Source organism: Salvia splendens, chromosome 1, assembly GCF_004379255.2.
Source record: "Salvia splendens isolate huo1 chromosome 1, SspV2, whole genome shotgun sequence".
NCBI classification, from domain to species: domain Eukaryota; kingdom Viridiplantae; phylum Streptophyta; class Magnoliopsida; order Lamiales; family Lamiaceae; genus Salvia; species Salvia splendens.
The window spans coordinates 29,919,219-29,946,670 of NC_056032.1; the positions used below are offsets into that span (position 1 = coordinate 29,919,219).

At 39.0% G+C, this 27,452-nt stretch overlaps 4 protein-coding genes and 1 pseudogene across 4 annotated transcripts; 3 read left to right on the forward strand and 2 right to left on the reverse strand.

Moving 5' to 3' along the window:
- The first annotated feature begins 10,121 nt into the window (after positions 1 to 10,121).
- Positions 10,122 to 11,855, forward strand: LOC121804698 (serine/threonine-protein phosphatase 7 long form homolog). The gene is made up of 4 exons (XM_042204336.1): positions 10,122 to 10,321; positions 10,394 to 10,481; positions 10,543 to 10,986; positions 11,067 to 11,855. The coding sequence occupies exons 1-4, from the start codon at positions 10,131 to 10,133 to the stop codon at positions 11,424 to 11,426; spliced, it is 1,083 nt and encodes a 360-aa protein (XP_042060270.1). The 5' UTR covers positions 10,122 to 10,130; the 3' UTR covers positions 11,427 to 11,855.
- Positions 11,856 to 12,095: 240 nt separating this feature from the next.
- LOC121804007 lies at positions 12,096 to 12,763 on the reverse strand. The gene is made up of 2 exons (XM_042203565.1): positions 12,451 to 12,763; positions 12,096 to 12,384 (listed from the first exon to the last, which is right to left on the reverse strand). Exons 1-2 carry the CDS (start codon positions 12,554 to 12,556, stop codon positions 12,155 to 12,157), a joined length of 336 nt encoding a protein of 111 aa, XP_042059499.1. The 5' UTR covers positions 12,557 to 12,763; the 3' UTR covers positions 12,096 to 12,154.
- A 30-nt stretch (positions 12,764 to 12,793) lies between these two features.
- On the reverse strand, positions 12,794 to 14,065 carry LOC121767103. Its single transcript, XM_042163332.1, has one exon. The coding sequence runs from the start codon at positions 14,063 to 14,065 to the stop codon at positions 12,794 to 12,796; it is 1,272 nt and encodes a 423-aa protein (XP_042019266.1).
- A 4,023-nt stretch (positions 14,066 to 18,088) lies between these two features.
- LOC121746851 lies at positions 18,089 to 20,919 on the forward strand (annotated as a pseudogene).
- A 1,453-nt stretch (positions 20,920 to 22,372) lies between these two features.
- Positions 22,373 to 27,251, forward strand: LOC121746842. The gene is made up of 22 exons (XM_042140786.1): positions 22,373 to 22,802; positions 22,878 to 22,993; positions 23,069 to 23,180; positions 23,263 to 23,334; positions 23,422 to 23,484; positions 23,555 to 23,632; positions 23,704 to 23,796; positions 23,891 to 24,010; positions 24,107 to 24,193; positions 24,283 to 24,492; positions 24,576 to 24,878; positions 24,954 to 25,018; positions 25,114 to 25,358; positions 25,433 to 25,501; positions 25,578 to 25,642; positions 25,714 to 25,883; positions 25,962 to 26,040; positions 26,126 to 26,366; positions 26,447 to 26,492; positions 26,618 to 26,726; positions 26,800 to 26,862; positions 26,966 to 27,251. The coding sequence occupies exons 1-22, from the start codon at positions 22,509 to 22,511 to the stop codon at positions 27,044 to 27,046; spliced, it is 2,781 nt and encodes a 926-aa protein (XP_041996720.1). The 5' UTR covers positions 22,373 to 22,508; the 3' UTR covers positions 27,047 to 27,251.
- Positions 27,252 to 27,452: the final 201 nt, after the last annotated feature.

Below are 27,452 nucleotides of genomic sequence, written 5' to 3' on the forward strand. Positions count from 1 at the left end.
ATGTGTTCAACGGAGAAGAGACGCTGAAAGTTTAGGGAGAGAAGACAGATTGCAGCATGAAATCGTGAAGAATAACCGCTGTGATCTTTGATAGAGATAATAAAGGAAGTTACCATAACAAACTAAGTTGTGTATCCCAATTTTGACTTTTTCAATTTTTTTAATCATTTAAATTAAATTCATGAGGCATTATTTTCGGCCATCAGATCTTGAAAATGAAGGGCCGAGATTCAGTTGGACAATAGAACAAAAAATGGAAACATGATATGAATACATCCCTATATATATACTCTTTTAATATATTCTATATAATATGTATTAAATATATTCTATTAATTTTATATTTTATATTTTATAGATATATATTCTATTATATAAAATAAAATATATTATAAATATTAATATATATTTCGGTTTTTCGGGTTTTTCATATAATTTTAGTTTTTTCGGTTTTGTTCAGTTTTTAAAGTTTGGTTTTCGGTTTTTCGGTTTTGGTTCGGTTTGGGTTTTGAACTAAACTCGGTTTTTCGATTTTGGTAAAAAACCGAACCGAAACCCGAATGTTCACCCCTAAACACGATACGATAACAACACGACACTATACAACACGACTTGATAACACATGATAACATGGTTAGAACCTGATAACAACTGCTCTGTAATGCTCGCTCCTTTTATTGCTTAAGTTTAAAGAGTTCGTCTGAACCTTAAAAAATGTCACTTTCCTTGAGTTGAAATATAAAGAACTCGTTAATTTTTACTAATACTTAAGTGATGATGTTTCACGGAGCAAAAATAAGGAAGGCACCCATCGTTCTTAAACAATTACTTATATTTATGAAACATAACAAACGTCGAGGAAGAATATAACGAGTTTATTCCCGAACTAGAATGTTCGACTACATCCCAAACTACGCTTTAACTTAAATAATTACATGTGGGTTTATGAATTTAAAGAAAAAGGAATTATGGATGCTATCACAAAATACACAAGTATGGGCCAAGAGCTTAGAAATTATAACTCTAAATAGTTGCATTCTTGGGCTTCCTCTTCAGGCCCAAACCCTTAGCTCAGCCCCTATGTTCAAAATCAGTCAGCTTATGAGCCAGCTTTTCTTCCCATCACCTGTAATACGAAAACAAGAGCAATTAAGTCTTTGGAAGTAGTAAAACAAACGGTTTCCCCAAGTAAAGGAAAGGCACAGCAAAACTTTATAAGTTTGATAGAAAGACACCATGCCAAAAGAAGCAAAGGCAGCCTGCATTCTCCTCTTCCCTCCACGCCTGTAAAACCAACAAATAACATAAATGCAATAGTCCTTATCTCCTAGTACACTACCAAATTGAAGTTAAAGTTGCTGCAGGATCAAAAAAATGAGGATTTGCTGCAGGAAGAGAACAAAGTAATACAACAGCCCCAATTAAGGCCTCACGAGTACACACTCTTGCCTATAAAAATCCCCTCCACACCACCTTAAGATTTTCCAGCAACATAACAAGGGGCTGAGGTTTAGGGGCTGATATCAAAATAACTGCAGCTTTCAGCAGGTAATTTCTCCAATAACCTAAATTCATGCCCATATAGCATATAGATTCATATATATACCGCAAGCATATTTAGAACGCCACCATTTCAGAACGTAACAACATGATAACATAATGGAAGAACAAGTAAACACACTAGCACACCCTCTGCCTCGTTGTGAACATCATGCTTAGGATAAGGAATTTACAGCTTTAGTACATTTCTGTTATGCAACACCAAAACACAACGCAACATACTAGAGTCCTAAATTACACCAACAAGCAAGATAATTACTATAAGTCTTCAAATCTATATAATAGACAAACTAAAGAAAACACAAGTTAGGGAACTTATCTCATGGGTATGAATCTGCCGGAGACAGATTCTCGGCAGCCCCACACCCTAGCGACTGACAATATCAAAACCTTGACCAATCTACAATTCAAAACACCAAACTCTTAAATCCAATATTTAATCTTTAAAAAATAACAAAGGGGAAAAGTGATAAATATAAAATTGGCCCGGCGAAATTCCAAGAAACTACGTCATGGGGAATTATATCCGCCATTTGTACCCGGAAAAAATAAGTTTCCATAGAGGGGAAAGACGCGAGAAGTTCTCGAGGGTTTTAACTAAACACGCATGACGCTCTCGCGTGTTTAAAAAGTATAGACGCATCAGGCTCTCGCATGTTTAAAGGAATACACGCGTCTTCCTCTCGCGTCGTTTAAAGGAATAGACGTGTCTTCCTATCGCGTCTTTAAACATACACGCGAGACGCTAATGCGTGTCTCCCTTGGATACAAAATCGGGCCAGGCTGCTTCTCCTCTCACAGATCGCGAACTCCATCGTCGCCCCATTCTTCCCAACCAGCAAAAATCGAACCCTAATCCGACATTTAGCTCTCCCATTCCAATTTGAAGTGTTGTTAGGTAACTTTTTACCCTTACTTTCGATTATTATTGGTATATTTTAGTTGGGTATAAGAGTTAGGGTTCAGGGGTTGAAATGATTTTGTTGAATTTGGTTGAATTTGGTGTTGAATTATTCAATTTGGTTGATTTTATGTTGAATTTGGTTGTATTTGATGTTGAATTATTTAATTTGGTTGATGTTTTGTTGAAGTATTGAATACGGTTGAATTTGGTGTTACTTTGTTGAATTTAGTGTTAATTTGTTGAATGTGGTTGATATTTTGTTGAATTATTGAATTTGGTTGAATTATTGTTGAATTATTGAACACAGTTGAATTTGGTGTTAATTTGTTGAATTTGGTGTTAATTTGTTGAATTTGGTATTAATTTGTTGAATGTGGTTGATATTTTGGTTTTGAATTATTGAATTTGGTTTTGAATTATTGAATTTGGTTGAATTTTTGTTGAATTATTGTAAGTTATATTTTTATTAATTTTATGATGATTTGGTAAATTTTTGTTTGTTAAGTTATATTTTTATTAATTTTATGAAGAATTGTTAAATTTTTGTAAGTTATTATATTTTTATTTTGATAACACTAGAATGAGAAAGCAGTGAAATATTTTTTTTTATAGAATTTTGCTTTATAATTAAACATGTTAAATGTTGATTATATTAGGATGTCGCGATATGGACCAGAAGATCCTTCTGTATTGCATTATCAGCACAGTCATATATCACGCAAGGCGTGGGCAGACGAGGAAACAACTCCTTTCAATATTCGGCGCTTTGAGGGCCATTTTTGGGAAATAGATAATCATCACAGACGCGTGATTGATTATGTCTGCAGATTTGGTTTAGGTGGAGTTTTTTTCCGTGGTAAGGCTCTAAATGTAGATCATGCTTTGATCACAGCTTTGGTTGAACGTTGGAGGCTAGAGACACATACATTCCATCTTCCCGTTGGGGAAACTACTATTACTGTAGCACCTAGGAAAATTTTTTACTTTTTTTTATTTGATGGCTTATTTTCGTTTTATTAATGTGGATGTTGATTTGGAAATGCATTTTTGTAAATTGATTTCTATGAGGTTGTGTTAACGATGTGAAATTAATGGTTGAGAGTTATGTGGAATGATATGATATGTTTTCCAATGGGCGAGATTTAATTAAATAGGATCATGCATATTTGTGCCAGCCTTTTTATTCGAATTCTTTTTCAGTCTTTCTATTTATTGGAAGTAATATCTTCTTTCTTGGATTTAATTAATTGTTTTGGGATATTTATCCAAATTAAATCCAAAACCAAAATATTCCTAATTTATTCTCCATGATTTTCGACCCTTGCCCCATTCCTTGGAATTTTTGAATTTCTCTTATACTTGGGAGAATAAATTACTTTGTAGACTTAATTGGTACTTTGATTCTTTCCATCTTTAAGACCCTTAAATTTTCATCCCTTATACCTTTCAATTACCTTGTGTGATTAATTTATTTGTTACCTATTTTGTAGGAGTCTTTTCCTACAAGAAATTACCAAATTTAAATCCTATTCCTATTTAATTAAGGATTTAAATATTAATTTTTTTAAATACTCCCTTTAGTACACGCCCCTTTTTCCCTATTTCACTCCACAATTTCTTTTTATTTGTTTATTTAAGTGGGGGATTAATCCTAGAATATAAAAGGGAGAAACCAACCCTAGCCCCATTATTTCAATGCCTTTTTCCTCCTCCCTCTCCCCCTCCCACACGTTTTCTCCCTCCATCTCTTCATCCTCTCCAAAAATCCTCCATTCATCTTTGTTATTGCATCCGTTGGAGTTGATTTTCAAGAGTTTCCGACGAATCGCATCAATTCTTGTTTCTACCGATTCATTTTTATCAAGAAAGGTATATTTGATTCACTTTCCCTCAATCTTTCCATTTAATCCTTGTTCTTGAATCCTACATGCATATAGTGAGTGTAGGAATCATAGATCGCAAAATTAATCGGTGGGAATTTGTGTTTGCATGAGAACTTTGATGAATATGCGATTTTGAATGCAATTTTGTGAAGTTTGATTTGAATCTTTGGTGAATGATGTGAGTTTATGGGCAAACATGATTATGAGAACCTTTTAAGCATGATTATGTGTTTTCCAGCATGAAAAGTTGGGGTTTGTTTGATGGAAGATTAAAACCCTATTTTCGAAACTATGAACCTGAAATCTGTGGTGCACGACCAGTAGCTTCTGATCTGTAATTGACTCATCGAACGAATGAATTTTGATATGAACTTTTTACTGAGTAAACTTCAAGGTTTTTTCCGTGTCTCGTGTGAATTTCAGCCCTTTTAATCGAAAAATGAATTTTTAATAAATTTTTGAAGTTGACTGCGCAAATCTGCCAGAAACCTGTGTTCTCGCCAAGAATGTTTCGTTTTCTTTTTGACTGACCAAATGACCTTCGATTGACGTGATTCTTGAACTATATGAAAATTTGAAGTGTCTTCTAATCGTGTAAACTTTTCAGCCTTTTTAGGCATTGGATGAATTTATGGTAAATTTTTCAAATGAACTGCGCAGTGCTGTCAGAAATTGTATGTTCCGACCAGAGAGTTTAATATGTGATATGACTGACTAAACGACGTGATTTCAGTGTGCAAATTTGTCAGGATGAACTTGAATGTGTATTCTGTGTTGTGACCAAAATTTAGCTTCATATGAGGTCGGGTGAATGTTTAGTGATTTTTATAAAACGGTCGCGCAGTTCTGCCAGCTTTCTGCTTTGATAAAAGGATATTTATTTTCAAGTTTAAAAGTATTATATGGTGCATGTATATTCAAGGAACGTGTTTAATGATGTGATCACGTGAGATACGTCGAAATATACTACGGTGTGTTTTTCCATCTTTGTGACGAACGTTGGGTTGGGTAATTTTGAGAGAACGGTGAAAGAAACGATAGGACATGCATGGTAATATGTTTTTGTGGAAGGCTGACTTGTATAGTCGTTGACAAGGTGATTGTGTATTCGTGAACTCGAGGAACGAGAGTTGCCATAAGTTGGATTGTGAATTGTTAAGCGGACGAGGTGGGCTTTCTTTAACTAAACTCTTTTATTTTTCCAAAGTATGATTGTGGAGCTATAAGGGTGGTTTAAAGTGTTATGTCATGCCGTGATTGTTTTGATGTTGAGATTGTTGCCTGATGCCTAGTTCGTTTTAGCTTGCTCCGTTAGGCTATAGGGCTATGTTGAGATTGTGCTTGATGCCTAGTTTGTGAGTTCGCTCCATTAGGCTATAGGGCTATGATAAACGAATTCGGGTCTGAGTAGAGCCGCAAACCCTATCAGGCTGTGTACACAGAGGGGATCGTGAGCCGTCCTTGCTAGTCGGCCGGTCTCGTGGGCGAATAGTGTGGCCACACTTTCGTCGCACTATGGTAAGAGGATGTGATTGATTGATTGATGAGAAAGTGTGGAGATTGTTTTGACCGGTCGGTCTGTGAAAAGTGTTTTTGTGATACTCGTGATATTTCTTAAATAAACGTAAAAACTCGAGTTCACCGGTATGGATGACATAACTGTTATAAAATGTTTTCGGCATGAGCCCATTGAGTACAACAAGTACTCAGCCCTGCATATCCTTTTTCTTTATGTGCAGGTTGAGGGGTGATGTTGCGGCGGATGTTGAGTGAGCTTTAGGAATTCCCGGATGCGTCGTGTCTTCAAACATGGGCGTCATCCTATGACTCACCTCTGATACTTGTTTTTCCGCTGCCGTGTTTCGAATCGTTCTTGTTAAAGTCTTTCGTTTTGCCCCACACTACTTTTTAACATTATTTACCTTGAGATATTAACCCGCTCCTTAATTGTTTAATCGATTAAAACTCTTCTTTTGAAGCTTTGTTTAAGATGTTGTCTTTCATTGCTTTCCCCTTTTTCTTCCCTGCTCCTTCGTCCCTTCCCTAGTCACGATTTCCCCGTCTTTACTATCCTTAGTGAGGCGGTCGTGACAAAGTGGTATCAGAGCTTCGTTCTTTCGCTCTGGTCCGAGAGTCTTCTTTCAGTCTAAGTCTAGATCAGTACCCCTAGACTAGAAGTGTCACGAAGGCTCAACATCCGAAGCATCACGCTCAACCAAAGAAAGTGAGGTATGTTTAAGTTGTTGAAAGAATGCGAGATTGATGTATGAAATTGATGATGTTATGATGAGGATGTTTTGGCAAGTGTACGCATGTGAATAAACGTTATGTGTGAAGATGATAATGTAGTGATATGATTATGGGGGACATGAGCATGATTGACATGATAATCTAAACCCGTGTTATATGTGTGAAAATGATATTGTGATAGTGTGATTATGTGGAATATGAACATGATTGGCAAGATGATCTAAGCACGTGTTGTGTGTGCGAATATAATATTGTTATGGTATGATTACGTGAGACATGAGCAAGATTGGTATGATGACTTAAGTATGTGTTATGTGTGAAAGTACTACGACGTAAGCATGTGAACATAGGAAGCCTTAGGGCGGCCTCAAATTTGGTGATGCGTGACGAACCCTAGATTTATCACAAATAACGAGATAGAATATATGTTGGAAAACCTTCGTCTTCGCGTAAATGGCACGGATAAAACAACCCGCATATAAGGGCGCCCAATATAACGTCAGAGTGCGACGAATGCAAGGAAGTTACGATTTTGATAACAACGAATACTAACAACGATGCTAACTTGTCTTTTGGACCAGAATGCCACCAAGACGCAGACGTGGCCCACAAGTGGAGAACGACATGGAGAAACAATCAGAGGGATGTGTCGGGAATCAACCCCCTCCTCCACCACCCCCCACCTCAACCTCAAGAGAGAGAATACATTAAGGCCTTCCGAAAGGAAAACCCTCCAAAGTTTGACGGACTGGGAGAGCCCCCGAAGGCAGAGGCTTGGACACGCGACCTCGAGATTATTTTTGACTTCGTGGGATGCATCGATAGGGAACGTCTAGCTTGCGTGACGTATCAACTGACTGGACCTGCCGATTTTTGGTGGGAAACTAAACGACGAACTATGAACCATGCCCGCCACGAGGCACTCACATGGGAAGAATTCAAGGAAGAGGTGTACGACAAGTACATTCCCTTGAGCTATAGACGAGCGAAGATAGTGGAGTTCCACACCCTGAAACAGGGAAACATGACGGTGACGGAGTACGACCGTGCTCTTTGTGAAATGACCCGATATGCGCCCGAGTTAGTGGACACCGATGAGAAGATGGCCGCAAAATTCCGTTCTGGCCTTAGACACGAGATAAGGGTAGCCGTGGCCAGCCGCAGAGGAATCTCGTACTCCGAAATTTTGAGTTGCGCTTTAGATGTGGAAGAAGCACTACCAAAGGACGAGACGACGGTGAATCCTACACCACCAACACCTCAACCGAACTATCGAGACAAGAGGAAGTGGGAAGACAACCGAGCTCCTTATGACAACAAGCGACACCGTTCTACTTTCCGCCAGACGCAAGACTATGACCGGCAAGCCATGCCACAGCCGAGAGGGAATCAACAGAAAGCATCCCACTGCAACCGGTGCTCCAAGTACCACTTTGGCGAGTGTAGAGCTGGAGGCATCCGATGCTTCACCTGTGGTGGAAATGGACATATGTCTCGAGAGTGCCCGAATAACAACAAAGGAGGAATGTGGAATAGGCAGGGACATGGGGAACAACAGCAACAACCACAACCCATTCGACAGGTGGCCCCACAGAGCGTACGCGCTGAAAGGAAATGAAGGGCATGAACAGCAAACCGACAAGGACTGATGGGATGAAAGAGAAGTACCCCGAATAGTTTATGGAAGACGACTAAAATTTCGGGACGAAATTTCTGTTAAGAGGGGAAGGATGTAGCACCCCGGAAAATTTTTGACCTTTTTTTTATTTGATGGCTTATTTTCGTTTTATTAATGTGGATGTTGATTTGAAAATGCATTTTTGGAAATTGATTTCTATGAGGTTGTGTTAACGATGTGAAATTAATGGTTGAGAGTTATGTGGAATGATATGATATGTTTTCCAATGGGCGGGATTTAATTAAATAGGATCATGCATATTTGTGTCAGCCACTTTATTCGAATTCTTTTCGGCCTTTCTATTTATTGGAAGTAATATCTTCTTTCTTGGATTTAATTAATTGTTTTGGGATATTTATCCAAATTAAATCCAAAACCAAAATATTCCTAATTTATTCTCCATGATATTCGACCCTTGCCGCATTCCTTGGAATTTTCGAATTTCTCTTATACTTGGGAGAATAAATTACTTTGTAGACTTAATTGGTACTTTGATTCTTTCCATCTTTAAGACCCTTAACTTTTCATCCCTTATACCTTTCAATTACCTTGTGTGATTAATTTATTTGTTACCTATTTTGTAGGAGTCTTTTCCTACAAGAAATTACCAAATTTAAATTCTATTCCTATTTAATTAAGGATTTAAATATTAATTTTTTTTAAATACTCCCTTTAGTACACGCCCCTTTTTCCCTATTTCACTCCACAATTTCTTTTTATTTGTTTATTTAAGTGGGGGATTAATCCTAGAATATAAAAGGGAGAAACCAAAACCATAGCCCCATTATTTCAATGCCTTTTTCCTCCTCCCTCTCCCCCTCCCACACGTTTTCTCCCTCCATCTCTTCATCCTCTCCAAAAATCCTCCATTCATCTTTGTTCTTGCATCCGTTGGAGTTGATTTTCAAGAGTTTCCGACGAATCGCATCAATTCTTGTTTCTACCGATTCATTTTTATCAGGAAAGGTATATTTGCTTCACTTTCCCTCAAGTGTTTTTGTGAAAAGTGTTTTTGTGATACTCGTGATATTTCTTAAATAAACGTAAAAACTTGAGTTCACCGGTATGGATGACATAACTGTTATAAAATATTTTCGGCATGAGCCCATTCAGTACAACAAGTACCCTGCCCTGCATATCCTTTTTCTTTATGTGCAGGTTGAGGGGTGATGTTGCGGTGGATGTTGAGTGAGCTTTAGGAATTCCCGGATGCGTCGTGTCTTCAAACATGGGCGTCATCCTATGACTCTCCTCTGATACTTGTTTTTCCGCTGTCGTGTTTCGAATCGTTCTTGTTAAAGTCTTTCGTTTTGCCCCACACTACTTTTTAACATTATTTACCTTGAGATATTAACCCGCTCCTTAATTGTTTAATCGATTAAAACTCTTCTTTTGAAGCTTTGTTTAAGATGTTGTCTTTCATTGCTTTCCCATTTTTCTTCCCTGCTCCTTCGTCCCTTCCCTAGTCACGATTTTCCCGTCTTTACTATCCTTAGTGAGGGCGGTCGTGACAATTACATTACAGGATGTTCAAGTATTATGGGCTCTACGTGTAGATGGAGTACCCTTTACAGGAAATGGGTATTGTGAATCTGGGTGGAAGAGTTTATGTGAAGAACTGTTGGGCTTCTATCCCTTTCAAAGCGAGATGAAGGAAAACGGTATCTTGGCATCGGCGCTAATACATAGGATGATGATTGAACCGTTAGAAGATGGTCTGGAAGACGAAGCCTACATTCAACGGGCACGTATGATTGTGCTTGTGCTATTGGGAGGGTTGATATTACCCGACGGCTCAGGATGTAAGATACCTCTGATGTGGTTGACCCAACTTCGAGATGTAGAGGCTGCCTTTATGATTAGTTGGGCGAGTGTTGCACTTGCTACATTATACCATAATCTTTGTGAGGCGTCCATGGGCAAAAGGACAGACATTGGAGGTCCGACAGAGCTCCTACAGCTGTGGGGGTGGGAGAGAATGCCCACTTTGAGACCGGATTTTGTGATGGCACGTATACATACAAACAACACTCCATGTGCATTAATGTAAGTTTGTTGTTTCCTCTCTTTCGTGTATTTAATGACAACATATTAAATTGGAAACTTTTCTTATTGTAGGTGGACTGGCTCATATATGTTAAACAGAGCCCCCAAACATTCTGTTCGACATTATCGTGAACAGTTATCATTACTCCAAAATAGCCAGGTAAAATGAATAATGTTTTGATATATATTTGTGTAATTTTAATGTAAACTTGTTATTGTAGTTTATTTGGATGCCCTATGTGGACCGTCAATTGTCAGACTCCTGCCTCGAGATAAACAACAGTTGGAGATCTGTGACATACATGGTTTGTTGGGCTATTGTCGAAGCACATGAGCCTGAGCGCGTTGTTAGACAATATGGAGGCACTCCGTTCATTCCGGAATTGCGTGATTGGGGTTTCAATGAAACTCATTTCAAAATAAATCGTCGTGGAAAAGCTAAGACGAACTGGGCTGTGCAGAACAAGGCTTACATTCAACATTGGGAGAGAAGGTCGGAGTTCGTGTCTAATCATTACATGGAGCCTCTTGCAGACCACGTGCAGGTGATGAGAACTCGATTATACATGGAGTGGTATTTTAAAATTACTATTACATATATCACACTGCCGGGTAGGCTTCCAAACGTAGGGATGAACACTGTTGCATCATCATCAACACTCCAAGTAAGTATTGTATTTTTATAGTTGTTGTTTCATTTTTAAAGTATATATGTTATTAAATATTCACGTTTTATTTGTTACAGGCTGAGACATTGGCACGTGTATTCCATTTGTCGCCCGGTTTTGACCCAGCAGACGCCGTAGGATTGTTGCATGAGATTAACAGTCTTGCTCTTAACTGCCTTACCGATTGCGGTGAGAGTGAACGCACGGTCATACCTTCCACACAGCGCACTAATGTGGATATGTCCCGGGGTTTTATCCGAAGAGCTCGCGGTATTGGTCAACGAGGTATCCGAACAGGCGGGCATGGTTATTCACGACATTTCAGAATGTCCCAAGACATGCCAGGGTCATCACAAGCCGCAAATGAAGAAAATATTCATTCAGATGACAACATAGATTTGAGATTTGGATACATTCATCGACAATTTTGCTGCTGAGCCCGAAATGCAAAATCCACCAGCACCAGATCCCTCTAGTTGGTTTCCTACCTGGTCGGACGCGCCACAGTCTAGTTGGGTGACTCCATTTGATAGAGTTGGGCTACCATGGAAGCCTACTACACAAGATTCATTCTTCTCAGATGTCCATATCGTGCACTCTCCAACAAATGATGATGATGATGATGATGATGCTGATGATGATGTTGCTGCTGATGATGATGATGTCGATGCTGATGTTGCTCCTAGGAGTAGTGCCTACATAGAGCGCCCCACGAGGAGAGAACATATTGACCCTCCTAGGAGTAGTGTCCAACTTGATCGGCCTAGTAGTAGTTCACATACATCTCGTCCCGATAAGGAACGCTCCAGACCAAGTTTGTCTCAGACAATTTTGGGCATGTTCCCACGTAGAAGGTCTAGCCGTGACAACAGGGGAAAAGGCCCGAGTAAATATACACCATCGTCCTTTAAGTAGAATGTTATCATGAGATGTATTGTCTATTTATTACAGGTGGATTGATTTGAGATGTACTGTTTACTTATTACATGTTGATTGATCTGAGATGTACTGTTTATTTATTACAGGTTGATTGATTAATAAATAAAGTAAACTCTGTCGAATTTTTTTCTAACAATATTACTTAAGAATGTCATTTCAGTCTTAAACATGGTTCAAACACATAATAAAATTCAAGCCTCAATCACGATTCTCAAATATAATATGACTACACAACACGTCCTAAAGTGCACTTTCTTCTATTGTGGCCGGTCTCTCCACAAAGGCGGCATCGAGGAGGAGCTCTTGGCGCATCTTCTTCGCGCTCATCCATTTGGTTGTGTATCCTGCTTCTGTTGTACCGCCCACGTGAACGAGGAAGTAGCCGTGCTGGTGAACATTCCAGTGTCCATTCAGGTTCATACCAATAACCTTGGTGTCTCAGTGGACGGAACGCAGCTGCATAAAATTGCAACTGTAAGACATGATAATAATGTAAGAATAAAAAGTATCTAAATAACATACCTGCGTACTGGTGAATCCAAACATCTGTATGGTATCGGGAATCAACATGACTAAAGATGTCATCACTGCGTTCTCTCAGCACCGCAACAGCGTGAGAGCAAGGCATTCTCCAGGTCTGCCACTTTCCAAATGAGCATCTCTTTTCACGGTAATCTACAACATGTATATTATGGCCTCTACCCGGACCTCTGTGATAGGTTAGCACCTCATAAGTTCCACGTGCTATGCTTGTAGTCCTAACATGATGACGTCTCCCTCGACGGTCATTCTTCTAAAATAACTCCCAAGCCCACGGTGTCAAAGGCGTCTGACATTGTTTGGCTAGAGTCGTTCGGTTAACGAACTAGTTGATGGTCCGCCAGAATGTAATATCAATGATAGCTCTAATTGGGAGTTCCCTCGCAGATGACAACACATTGTTATAACACTCGGCCATGTTAGTAGATGTCTGACCCCATCGACGAAATTCATCGTGTGCCATAGTCCACTGCGATCTATCTATGGTGGTTTCTAGGTACCTCAGAGCTTCTGGACTCACCTTTTCTAATTCACGCCTTGCAGTCCAATATCTCCGCTCCTCAATTACTTCACCCATTATCCATACCCATTTCTTCACTCCGGGGCCTTTGTGTCTTTGTAACACATTCAATCTAACGTGAATTAAACAGTATCGATGATAACCAACTGGTACCTTTTTCCACACATCAGACTTCATGGCATTTATAATGCCTTGATGTTTGTCTGATATTATGTACACTTCCTGGTCATGCTTTATAATATGCACTCTCACAAGATTCAAAAACCAACTCCAACTCTCGTTTGTTTCTTCATCAACAATAGCAAAAGCAACAGGCAAACAGTTCTTATTTGCATCGTAACCTACTGCAGCAAGTAATTTACCTTTCAATCTTCCACGCAGGTGAGTCCCATCAACTGATAAGACCGGCTTTGCTAGTTGGAACGCCTCTATTGCTGGCCCAAATGCCCAAAATACGTAGCGGAACACCTTTGTATTACCTTGACTCAATACAGGGTCATGCAACCACTCAACGATTGTCCCCGGATTTTGACTTTGCAACTCAGTCAGGTAGCTGGGGAGTTGTCTAAATGATCCCTCCCACCCACCATATACAAGCTCAATAGCTTTTCTACGTGCATACCATGCTTTCTTGTAGCTGATTTTCACGTGAAATTTATCTTTGATATATGTACGTACTGCAGAAGGCTTGAATTCATCATCGTTTTCAATTTGACTTTGAATACAGGGAGCAATCGTGGATGATGTAAGATTAACATGTTCACTTAGATCGTGATCTCCCATGCAACAATGACGATCAACACATGAGTTGATAGACCAGCTACCATCACGTTTCTTAAACGTTGCTTTAACCTCCCAATTACATGGGTAGCTTTGCCCAAGGTCCCTGCCTTTTCTTTTCGGACCAAATGGGTCCCTACAAACTGCATGCCATCTTCTTGATTTACTATCCATAACCTCATACATCCGACCTGTTCCCACATGCCATAATGTGACAGCAGTTTTCAACTGCAATTTGCTATCAAATTTTGTTCCCACATCTATATGTCTCGGATTATCCTCATCCCAATACCACATATCTTCTTCACCCAATCCATGGTCATGTGAAAAGTAACCTCGGCTGCCTTCACATGGTAATGATCGAAAAAAATGGTAACCCTTCAGGCACATAGTTGGAAACAGATTGCTCACCACGAACAGATGGTTGTACATAATTCTCAACGATCATATCAAATGTCTCGTCGTCTGTAGAATCTTCACATGATTCTGCACTATAATCAAGATCACTTGGTTGAGAACCATCGGAACCATCACAATCAGAACCATCTGCACCATCACAATTATCTGCACCATCACAATTATCAGAACCATCTGAACCATCACAATTATCAGAACTATCTGAACCATCACAATTATCTGAACCATCATAACCATCACATGTCACATTTGGTACATCTAGTGGTTCATCAACCTCCCTCCCAGATGTGTTGAATTCAAAGCTATGATATTCATCATCCCTCCTAGATGTCCCGACATCAAAACTAGGATAAGCATCTCTCCTAGACGTTCCAACATCATGATGAGTGATAGGTGGTTCAAATTGCAACGCAGTGGTAACAGGAGTATATTCAATAAAAAGTTCAATTTGACGTGGATTTTCAGCAAACATATACTCCAACAAATTATCATCCACTGGTGTAGCTATATAATTCACCACTCCACTAAAAACCACAGGATGCCTCCATGTTAAATCAATCGTATGTGCATCCAACTCAATTCCAATTTTTTCACATATCATTGAAACAAGCTGATAATAAGATATCTTTTCATTCAATATAACAAATGATTTTGCACGAGGGGATCATAAGCAACACCCAAACCTGGGAGCTGAATAATTTTCTCATCCCAATATAAACTCACAAACACCATTAGACCTGCAAAATAAGTACGACATAACATCATATACTATAAATTCAACATACTTAAATAAATAATGAACAAAATTAAAACCGAAAATTCAATACCAAGTTCAATGCTTCGATTATATATTTAGTTTACAATGCATACATATAACTACATATTCAATGTTTTTCTTGTCACACAATGTCAAACCATAAACCCTAAATCTATACCTAACTAACATATAGCAATGATAATTGAAATTAATAGTCAAAAATTACCTAACACCACTTAAAATAGGAATTAGAGCATCAGAATATCAGATTCACTTCGATTTTCGCAGGCTAGAGACGTTGGCCGTCGCTGAGAGTGAGAGAATGAGCGAGGTGGAAGTGAAGTCGCGAGGGGGAAGTGAGGTCTCTGTCGTTTGGACTGGAATATGTGTCCAAGGCAAACACGCGATAGCCTGATGCGTGTTACATATACACGTGAGAGCGTCATGCGTGTTTAATTAAACACGCGAGAGCGTCATGCGTGTTTAGTTAAAACACGCGAGAACGTCTTGCGTCTTTCCCCTCTATGAAAACTTGTTTTTTCCGAGTACAAATGGCGGATATAATTCCACATGACGTAGTTTCTTGGAATTTCGCCAAATTGGCCTACCTTACCTGTCGGAGAATGGCGAGTCGCGGAGGAAAGGCAGCGAAGCCGCTTCCTGTGCATGCACAGCAGCGACAGTCAGCCGCCGCGCACGCACAGCAGCGGTGGTGACGCGCCTCGAATCACGCCCGGACAGCAACATCGACAAGGACGACCGGAGCAAGGATGGCTCCCCGCTGGACTTCGACGATGGCTACTCGTCGAGCGTCTGGAAACGGAGGACCAACGACAACGGTGAGGTGCGACGGTCTCGCCGGAGAAGAAGAGAAAAACTGGCGCTAGTGACGGCGGTTCCACCGTAAGGGCGACGCCCCCTTCTCTGCTTCGATGGCGCCGAGACAGCAAGGGAGGCCGAAGACGGAGGCGTCGGCGGGGTTTGGCCAACTCCGAGTCTAGCTCGACGGAGGGAGACCCGACGGAGGCGGCTACACAGCCGCGGCGTCGGTTGGAGACGGAGGCAGCACCGGCTTCGCATTGGCAGGCCGCACCCAACGCGAGACGCCGAGGGGGGGAATCAGAGAAAGGTAGGGAGAGAGATGGCGTCAGAGACGGCGGTGCATGGTGAATTCTCAATTTGGGGATTTGTTTGGTGAAGAAGAGTGAGAGAGAGGGGCCGACGATTTGGTGGGAGGGGGATTTCTTTCTTTTTGTTTTGTTTTTCTTTAATTGGGCCTAGTTCATTATTTTTCATTTGGGCCTTGTTCTTTCCTTCCTTTTTGCTTGGGCCTGGAGGAGTTTTGGGGAAGAAAAGAATAATAAATCATTTGGGCCGGCTGGTTGAAGACATTTTGGGCTAGGAATTAGTTGGAGAAATGGACTGCCTTATAGAGAATTAATCATGGAGTCGGCTGCCAATTAAAATACTAGTATGGCAAACAAAAAATTCTAATTTAGTTTATAGGCGCTCCTAATATTTTACCGATTAAATAGTGGATAGCCGCTATTAATCTCGGGACATTAAATTTAAATTTCCAGAATTTAACTAATGCTCGAATAATTTTGCAAATTCCCAAATAAATTAAATCGTTTGATTTAATAAATACTTAAGGGCTTTCTATGGATAAAGAAACGGACAATAAAAAGAAATGATCACACGCTTAGAAATGCATACACGTTAAGTATTTAGCTTCTTAAGCCTAACCTAAGTGTACTTTATTTTTTAAAGGGACGCCGTCGCACGTCAAGTAAGACCAAGTCAAGGATCTTTCAATTAAGGGATTAAACTCTGAGGAGGTCATTCCTTTCAAAATGTGACTTTTAGCATGAATATGTGAAATTTTCTATACATGTTTGTCATGCCATGTTTTTGCTATGCCAATTATGCTTAATCGAATTCGGGTCCCAGTAGGGCCGCAAACCTTACTCGGACTTGTGTACACATATGGGGATCGTGAGCTTACTTTCGAGTTGGCCGGTCCAGTGACCGTCGTGGAATGTGGCCACATTCCTGATTCACATACGTTCAGATATGGTATTTGTGTATATATGTGATTGCGCAATTAATTTTACGAAATGAAGGGAATTTAGTGACTCGGGCCTTTTTAAATAAAAACCCCGTGTTTACTCAACTATGGCTGACAAATTAAATAGAACTATTTTTGGCACTGTGCTCACTGAGTATATCAAGTACTCAGCCCTGCATGTTTCTTTTCTAACGTGCATGTTGAACGTGATTGAAGCGACGAAGGTGTTGGGAAGAGGCCGTTAATAAGTAGTTAGGTAGCCCAAAGTAGTATGTCTTCATACATACTATTTTGTCTTGGAACCTTCCGCTTTTAAATGTTATTCTTGGGAAACTATGAATTTGGTTTCGATACTCTGATTATGACTTGACTTTGTACCCATTCGCCTTCAAGACTATTCCCTCGAGTTTATTATTTCTTTTATGATGAGTTCATGATTGATGAGATTATTTTAGTTGCGAAATAGCTACGCTCATTAGCACTATGGAGTTGTGATCGTGACATGCTCTTTATTAACAAAAGTTGCAAAACCTTAAATCTGATTGTTAAGAGTCTAATTCAAAACATAAAATCTGATTACACAGTATGATCTCATGAACAATAACATCAATATTCTCATAGCGACAAAATCCTACGAAATCCAATAAAAAACCATTTTTAAAATGCTAAAAAATAATAATATTATAATATTATTTCTTAATGGTAACACGAAACGAAATTTTCATGTCCTTAACAGGTTGATCCGATAAGAACACGAACCCAATAAGCTTTGATCCAAATCCATTAATTTTGTGCGGATTCATGTCGGGTTATCGTGTCGTGCCAAAAATTGTTAGCCCTAGGATAAATACCATTATCCATAAGACTGGACAAATTATTTTTAGCCATGGACAAGTTTTTGTGGCCGTGGACAAAAATTTGTGACTTGGGCTTGGGGTACGGGCACAAAGTATTAAAGGACATTCAGTTAACAGTAAATTAGATAAAATAATCTTAACGAAAGTGAATAAGACAAGGAAATAATTACCCTGGCAGTGAAAACATCAAATATTACCGCCTGACTCAGTGAAAGAAGATGTCGAAAATAAATTCACGGTTCATCGATTGTTTTCCCTCTCCGTCTTGTTTCTCTTCCGATCGGATCAAAAATGGGGTACGACGGCGAGGAATTTGAACGCAAAGCCGAGAAGAAAATTAAAGGATGGGGCATGTTTGGCTCCAAATACGAAGACGCCGCCGATCTCTATCAAAAACCAGCCAATTCCTATAATCTCTTAAAATCATGTGAGTGTTCCTTCAGTTTGATCTTCTTTATAGAGATTTGATGAATTCTCATGCCGGAATTGATCATGTACAGTATAGTTAATGTGATTTTCGAGATTTAGATATTTAGGCGAAGTAATTGATTTGGTCAAATCAAATAAACTAATTAGGTGAATTCAGTATATACATTAATTGGAGCTAGTTTCGTGATCAGCTCTTCTATCTAATTCGTAAATCTACAGTAAAAGTCCGGATTATTATTTTCCAGATTAGGAATTTGAGGTGGTTTATAGATTGGGGATGAAATCCAATTCGTACAAAATCTCAAAATCGTGTGAGTGTTCCTGTTGATCTTCTTTAGAGCGATTTGATGATTTTTTAGTGCCGGAATCGATCATGTAAAGTATAGTTAATGTGATTTTTGAGATTTAGATATTTAGGCGAAGTAATTGAGGATAAGTGATTAGGTTAATTCAGCATATACATTAATTGGAGCTAGTTTTGTGATCAGCTCTTCAATCTAATTTGTAAATCTAAGTAAAAGCCCCGATTATTATTTTCGAGCTTAGGAATTTGAGGTGGTTTATAGATTGGGGATGAAATAAAAATTTGCGAATTGAGCTAAGTGCTTATATATTTACGATTATGTTGCTCTTCAGGGGACAGAGCAGCTTCAGCTTACATGAAACTGGCTAGCTGTAATTTGAAGGTTCGAGAGTTTTTGTTGCAATTTTCTGTTGGAGCTGAGGAAGTGATTTTGGTGTATTAACTCGTTGCAGTCGGACAGCAAGCACGAAGCTACCACTGCTTACGTCGATAGTGCAAATTGCTACAAGAAAATTTCTCCCAAACGTATGCATATGTTAAAGTTGCTCTAGGTTCTTGAGTTTGTGGCTTAATGTGGTTGAGATTATGAGTGTGGAAGCCGGGGAATTGTAGGGTTGAGTTTGGTCTCATTTTGTGCAGAGGCTATATCGTGTTTAGACCAAGCAGTAAATTTGCTTTTGGAGATAAACCCAGTCAATATGGCCGCGAAGTACTGCAAGGTAAACTATATGAATGAAGGACGTCTACATCTGTCCCGTAGAAATAGGCTAATTGGGGTTTGCACGGGTTTTAATATGGATTGGTAAAGTAAGAGAGAATGAGAAAAAATAGTTGAAATACTGAAGTGGATGGTGTGACCCATTAATGATAAAGTAAAAGAGAAGGAGAAAAGGTTTCCGTAAATTCAGCCTATTTCTATGGGATGGAGGGAGTGTCATATAATTGCTTGTATTTCATTATACTTGCCTAATACATCTTCCGATCTCTGTCATGTCTCTAGACTGGTGCTTAATGGTATGGAGGCTTTTTGGCCGGAGAGTTGTAGACCCATAAATGGTGGCTGACATAATTTAAATCTTTTAGGATATTGGTGATTTGTGCGAGCAAGAGAAAAATATGGATCAGGCAATAACTTATTTTGAGCGCGCGCTGACCTTTATCAGATCGAGGAAGCTAACACTTCGTCGAGTCAGTGCAGGCAAAAGGGTGCAGAATTTTCAACACAGCTAGGGAAGTAAGTTTGAATGATTCCTGGGGTATTTAAGTAGTGGTTAGTTGTTTCTTAAATCGTATATTAAGAGATTGCTTTCTTTTCTAAATAGGTACCATACAGCTGTTGAAATATATGAACAGGTGGCCGGCTACACTTTGAGCAATAATTTACTGAAGTATGGAGCTAGAGGACATCTTCTTAATGCCGGAATTTGCCAACTATGTAAAGGAGATATTGTAGCCATCAACAATGCATTAGAAAGATATCAGGCAAGTGTTTTTCTTCAATATGATTTTAAATCTTCCTTCGTGTTGGAAGTCCTGACTGACCTGTTTTCGACTTCTATAATAGGACCTGGATCCTACATTTTCAAGGACCCAAGAATGCAGGCTTTTATCTGTAAGTTGTTTGCTCATTTTGGTCGTTGAATCGTCTTCCTTATTCCCATCAGATTTGTTACAGCACCTCTCTGCAATCATGTTGTGTGCTCATTAGAATTTGGCAGTCGCATTTGATGAGGAAGATGCAGTGTAAGTTCACTATCGCAGTCAAGGAGTTTGACAGCATAACCAAACTGGTAAGTTCACTTCGCCACTAAATCCACGTTTCTGATGATGGATTGTGCTTTATTAACAGAAAGAATAGTCCTCGTCTCAATATATTAGTCTTATCTATTGAATCTTGAAACATGGATTCCTCTCCTCAACTATCATCCCCCGACATTGGTGAGTAGGAGTAGTATAAGTCGTGTATTATTCTGCAGGATGCTTGGAAGACGACACTCCTCTTGAGGGTGAAGGAACATATAAAGGCGAAAGAACTCGAGGAGGATGACCTGACTTAAGCAGCATTTGGCTCTGCGACATGCGATTCTTTTTGCGTTTACACCATTAATCAGCTTGCTTCTAGAGCTGCCTAATAAAAATGATAAGAGTTTTACATAGATAGATTTAGCTATAGACGCAATATAAATGATAAACTTGTTAAGAATTATGCACATTTATTGTTTGTGCGATTGTGGTTATCTCTACTATATAGATTGTGGGAATAATATCTGCAGCTACATCCATTTACATAATAATGGTTCTATTTTATTTTGTTCTGAATTTTGTGTTGTTTTGGAATCTGGGCTTTGTTTTTTTTATCATATTTAAATAAGTTGGTCTATTTGTCTTGGGTGTTGTCGTATTGGCTAGGAAAGATTCCAATTACCGAAATAAAATAACTACCCTCTCTCGCTTCCAAATTTGTCGCTTCTCCTCGTATTTATTTATACCAACTTTATAAGTATTCTATCGTACTCCCTTCGTCCTCAATAATAGTCCAATTTGAATTCAGCATGAATTTTAAGAAATATAAAGGAAAATAAATTTAAAAAATTAGTGAAATATAGGTCCCACGAGTTTTATATTTCCTGCATCCAATAATAGATGACATACTTAAGTAATGATACAAGATCTTAGAAGATGTTGTTTTGTGTGTTAGGTGGAGAGGAAAAATAGTATACTTCCTTCGTCCCATAAAAATATGAGCTTTGGGGATGACACCGATTTTAATGTGAAATTGGTAAAGTAGTAGAGATTTAGAAAGAAAAAGTGATTGAAGTATGTTAATGAAGAATGAAGCTCACCTTATAAGAGAGAAAAAACTTGCCAAAAATAGAAAGAGACTAGTTTTATGAGACGGAGGGAGTATTTATGTTAATGTGAGATAGAGCTTATTCCAAAAAAAAAGGAGAAAAATATGACATTTTTTGTGGGATAGACTAAAAAGAAGAATGTGACATCTATTATGAAACAAAGGAAATAATAAAATGTGAGTGAAATGAATTTATGGAATGTGAGGTCTACTTACCATTTATGATAAAAAATGAAAATAGATAATTAATGGGAACAAATGAAAATGATAAAAGTAAATAATTAATGAGGAACAGAGAGAGGTATACTATACATTCAAAACAAACTAGATTTCATATCAAATTTCATGCATTCCAAAACTCATCAACAACACTATCTCCTTCAATGAAAAATAGTCTTATTTTGTCATTTTAGGATGTTCTCGAAAAATAGTCCCACTTTTAAAGATAGAAAGTTTTTCTTTCATAATTTATTCACTTTTTCTCCTATCTCTTATACTTTACTTACTTTTTCTCCATATTTCTCTTCCTTTACCTATTGTTTTTTCATTCTCTCTTAGTACTTTACTAATTTTTCTATGAAGTACATGTCATCTACAAATGTGATTATTTTTTTATGAACAGAGGGAGTATATACCGTTGATTTTATTAAATCACAGAAGATTTGTACTTCCTCCGTCCCAAGGAAGATGACCTCTTCTTTGGAAGGCACGGGATTCTATGTAGCTTTATTTTGTGTGTTGAATGGAAAGAGTAAAGTAAGAGAGAGAATAAAGTAGAGATAAAAGGTGTTTACATTTTTAATAATGAATCATTTTGAGTGGGACAGACTAAAAAGGAAAGTGAGTCACGAGGGACGGAGGGAGTACTAATAATTGATTCCTCTAATCAATAAAAAAAGTGTCGACAATGAACTGATAAAAAACAAAAACTGAGTGCTGCCGTCCAATTATAATAGTATGAATTCTATTTCTCTCCGAATGTGTGACTGTGTATATAGTGGAGTAGTACATAACATAATCGTATCATTACTCCACCGGGAAAGCACTGACCACTCCAATGGCCGCCTCTTCCTCCGCACTTACCTCCAACCGCCTCCGAAGTGAAACCGCGCAGCTGCTCCACTCTCCTCCGTCCTTCCCCCGCCCTCGCCGTGCTCTCAACCTCAGCAAACAGAGTTCACTTCCCCTCCGCGCCGTTGGATTGGTGAGATCCTCCTCCACGACCGAGGTTGAGTACGCGCGCACCGCCGAGGAAGGTAGGATACTGAGAGTTGGACTAATCTGCGGCGGTCCTTCCGCCGAGCGCGGCATTTCTCTCAACTCCGCCCGATCAGTCCTTGATCATATTCAGGTCTTCGCTTTTACACTTTGAATTGCCATTGATTATTAAAGAAACAGTTTGTAATTAGTAGTTGTTGTGCCATAGGGAGACGATTTGCACGTGACTTGCTATTACATCGACTACGCTATGAAAGCTTTCGCCATTTCGTCTGCTCAGCTCTACTCGAACACACCTGCCGATTTTGATTTCAAACTTGAAAGGTATATATAACACTTCATTTCTACCTTCACCGTCTTCTCATTCTTTATACAACCATTTTTCCTCTCATCTCTCAGCCTCGCGCAAGGCTTTGAGTCGTTAGCTGAATTCGTCCAACACCTTGCTACCTCTGTCGATATAGTATTTCCGGTCATACATGGTCGTTTTGGCGAAGACGGAGGGATTCAAGTCAGATTATATACCACTGCTCAAACAAGTCTCTTACTACTACATGTTGTTATTTTTCTTATGTGTGATGCTTTTTTTCCAGGAGCTATTGGAGAAATCGAATATTCCTTTCGTTGGAACGCAGTCCAACGAATGTCGCACTGCATTTGACAAAGTATGTATTCTTGTTTAACGAATCACATTCTTCAATGATAGAACAGTGAGGCAAGTGCTTGTGTTGTTTGCTATCGAATATTTGCAGTATGATGCCTCGTTGGAGCTTGACAGACAAGGATTCGTTACAGTACCGAGCTTCCTGGTACAGGTAAATGTTAGTATATGGTTTTCAAATTAGTTGTCTTCTTCGTTTCTTCCTGAATGATCTTCGTTTTCAGGGATATGAATTCGAGCAAACCGGGTTGTCAAATTGGTTCAGTAAGAATAATCTGGATGTCGAACAAGGAAAAGTTGTGGTAAGATGTTTCTTCATTTAAAGGAGATACTGAAAAACATAGACATCACCATATCCGTGATACAATTTTAGGTAAAACCGGCAAGAGCTGGATCGAGTATTGGAGTTACTGTTGCTTATGGTGTTACTGACTCTCTGTCGAAAGCTAATGACATCATTTCAGAGGTAGCTAACTCTTCATCCCTCTCCTCCATTTTATCACATGAGTGTTTTTCCATTGATCAATTACAATGGAATTTATCACTTCTCATTTTGGCAGGGAATTGATGATAAAGTTGTGGTGGAAATTTTCCTAGAAGGAGGCAGAGAATTTACAACCATCGTTCTCGATGTAAGTTCTGGTTTCGATTGCCAACCAGTTGCTCTACTCCCAACTGAGGTATAAGCTCAACTCAGATCAAAATTTCATCTACATTTTCAGTTATGAAATGGTGTGTATATGTTTCTTTTATTTTAAACTCCGATGCGTATGTAGGTGGAACTTCAATCTCACAGCAACGTCGATTTAAGTGAAAAGGACACCATTTTTAACTATAGGCGAAAATATCTACCAACACAGCAGGTAGAAAGAGCTTTTTCTACATATTATTTATGTTCTTTAACTCGATTGATGTTTGGAACTTGTCCAAAATGACCGTGCAACCTTTGCAGGTTGCTTACCATACTCCACCTCGATTTCCAGAAGATGTAACTAGACTTATTCGTGAAGGCGCCTCTCTGTTATTTCAACAGCTTGGCCTGCGTGATTTTGCTAGAATCGATGGTTGGTTTTTGCCACCTTCGGCTCATGCTACGTACCTTAAAGGAAATAAGTTTGGGCACTCGGAGTCAGGGACAATAGTGTTCACTGATATTAACCTGGTCTGATTATGCAATCCATCTTCTTCTACAGTTACAATATTTTCAAAAATATTTACTTCATTTAATAGAATTTTATCATCCAGATAAGTGGTATGGAGCAAACAAGTTTCTTATTTCAGCAAGCTTCAAAGGTTGGATTTTCCCACTCCAATATTCTTCGCACCGTAATCCAACACGCTTGCTTGCGGTTTCCCAGCCTCCACCGTTATAGTGTGGTGTCAAGTCCATATATACGAAAGAAATATTCGAAACCTAATAAATCTCCGGCAAAACATCAAGATCGAAGGAGGAAAGTTTATGTTATTTTCGGTGGAGACACTTCAGAGAGACAAGTATCCCTTATGAGTGGAACTAATGTCTGGCTAAATTTACAAACATTTAGCGATGTAAGTTATCACCATCCCAATCATCTTTTCGTTTTATGGAGCTGTACGACGAAATAAGTTTTTTGTGTACTACAGCTCGAGGTTACACCATGCTTGCTCGCATCCAGTACAAACGGCTCAAGGGCGGTTTGGTCCTTACCGTAAGCCATTTATGCAGAGTCTTTTAAGTGTATACACAACACCAGATGTTAACGAATATATTGCGAAAAATCTTGGTGTTGTTTTTGGTGGACAGATATTCTGTGGTGCTGAGGCATACTACTGAAGAAGTTTTGGATGCATGCATCGAGGCCATTGAGCCTGTTCGGGCAGCGCTGACCTCTCACTTGCGAAGTCAAGTAATGGATGAGATCGCGGAAGGATTGAAGAAACACGCTTGGTTCACAGGGTTCGATATATCTGATGACATACCAAAGAGACTATACCTTGACCAATGGATCAAGCAAGCTAAAGAAGAAGGGGCAGCGGTTTTTATTGCTGGTACGAAAAAACTTACCACATTCGACAATAAAAATAAGAAGCTACAATACTGATTATTTTAATTTGCTGGATAGTTCATGGTGGAATAGGCGAAGATGGTACTCTTCAGTCGCTATTGGAGGCCGAGGGAGTTCCCTATACTGGTAATATTCGACTCTGTCTCATACCGTTACCGTGAGTTAAAACAACGCTTTTGATCATCTGCTGTTTGAATTCAAGGTCCCGGAGTTTTTGCTTCCAAGACATGTATGGATAAAGTAGCAACGTCGCTTGCCCTCCAACATGTACGATAACTAGATTCGTTCACCATTTTTTAGAAACTTGACTCTTGACATTAGTATCCATCTGGTTTCAGCTTGCATCTGATGGTGTCCTTACAATCAATAAGGAAGTAAGAAGGAAGGAGGAACTACTAAAAATCCAGCCACTCGAAACATGGCATGATTTAACATCAAAACTCGGTTCTGAGACAGTCTGCGTTAAACCAGCTAGAGACGGTTGCTCAACCGGAGTAGCGAGATTATGGTAGGTATTCGCATCTTCAACTTGAGGACGCTCTTTCTTGCTCCCTTCCATTGATATGATATGCATTTCGCGCTACAGTTGTGACGGGGACCTTGCTGTGTATATCAAAGCACTAGAGAGCGGCCTAGCGCGGATTCCTCCTAATAGTTTGTCAAAGGTATATATTGACAATCTACATGTAGACTGTAAGTAGAAAAACATCTTTGCATACTTGATCAGCATTATTCCACGAACTCATACAGGCGCACGGGGTGATTGAAATGCCCATTCCTACTCCAGAGCTCTTGATATTCGAGCCCTTTGTTGAGACCGATGAGATAGTAGTTTCACCTGATACACATGACTTTCTGTGGGAAGGCAATAGCCGATGGGTCGAGATTACAGTTGGCGTGATAGGAAAACGCGGGGCAATGAGGTCATTGACTCCTAGCATCACTGTTAAAGAAACTGGAGATATACTATCACTGGAGGAGAAATTTCAAGGTATTGATTCTATTCATTTCAGAAATTCTTTCTTTTCTTTTTTCATACAAGTTTCATATTATTTTTCTCGTTGTTGCAAGGCGGAACCGGCATCAACTTGACACCGCCACCCCTCTCAATAATAAGGTCATTGAGATATTAATTCTAGTAAATATTTGATGCTGCATTTTCTTTATATAATCTTGTTATAAATGAAGCATGTGTGTTTCTTTATATGTTACTCGTGCTTACATTCGTCTCCACATAAGCAGTACGGAAGCTCTTGAAAAATGTAAACAACACATTGAACTCATAGCGAACACCCTCCAGTTGGAAGGATTTTCGCGAATTGATGCGTTTGTTAATGTTGACAGTGGCGAGGTAAGTTGAATATCGGTTAGATTGATTCCTGACTGATCGATCGCGAATAAGGTATGATTTGTATATCTTGTAGGTATTGATCATTGAGGTTAACACAGTTCCTGGGATGACACCTTCCACAGTCCTAATTCATCAGGTAATTAATCTTAATCAACACTTCATTATATGGTCAAAATAGTGTTGTGAGAAAACATAGAATATAATCAGTCTGTTATGCTTATATATGTGTTGATTTGTAGGCACTTACAGAGAAACCTCCCATGTATCCTCACCATTTCTTTCGGACACTGCTGGACTTAGCTTCTCAAAGATGTCTGTGAATTGCACCATTTTCTCTGATACAAGTCTTCTAAACTGCTTAGTGAGACATGTGAGCTTGTTCTAAATTTAATGTGTTGCAATTTACATTTAGAGGTGTCAAGTATGGATTTTAGTCCAGCAAAGCTTTTTGTAATTGTGGTTTTAAATTTCAAAGTTATAGAACCATGCATTTTCAAGATCTGATATATACTGATACTGTATACACATCGGTGGTATTCGGTTTCCAAGATAAAATAATACAAGATACAATCTAGGATTGAGTTGTGAGATTATTTTAGTCATAGAGGGTTACCTATGACTAATTATCTCATGATTACCCATCTAGGATTGAGTTGTAGGGTTGAATCTCATGAACCAAACACACTACAAATTTAATCTCGTATACAATCTTGCAAACCGAACACC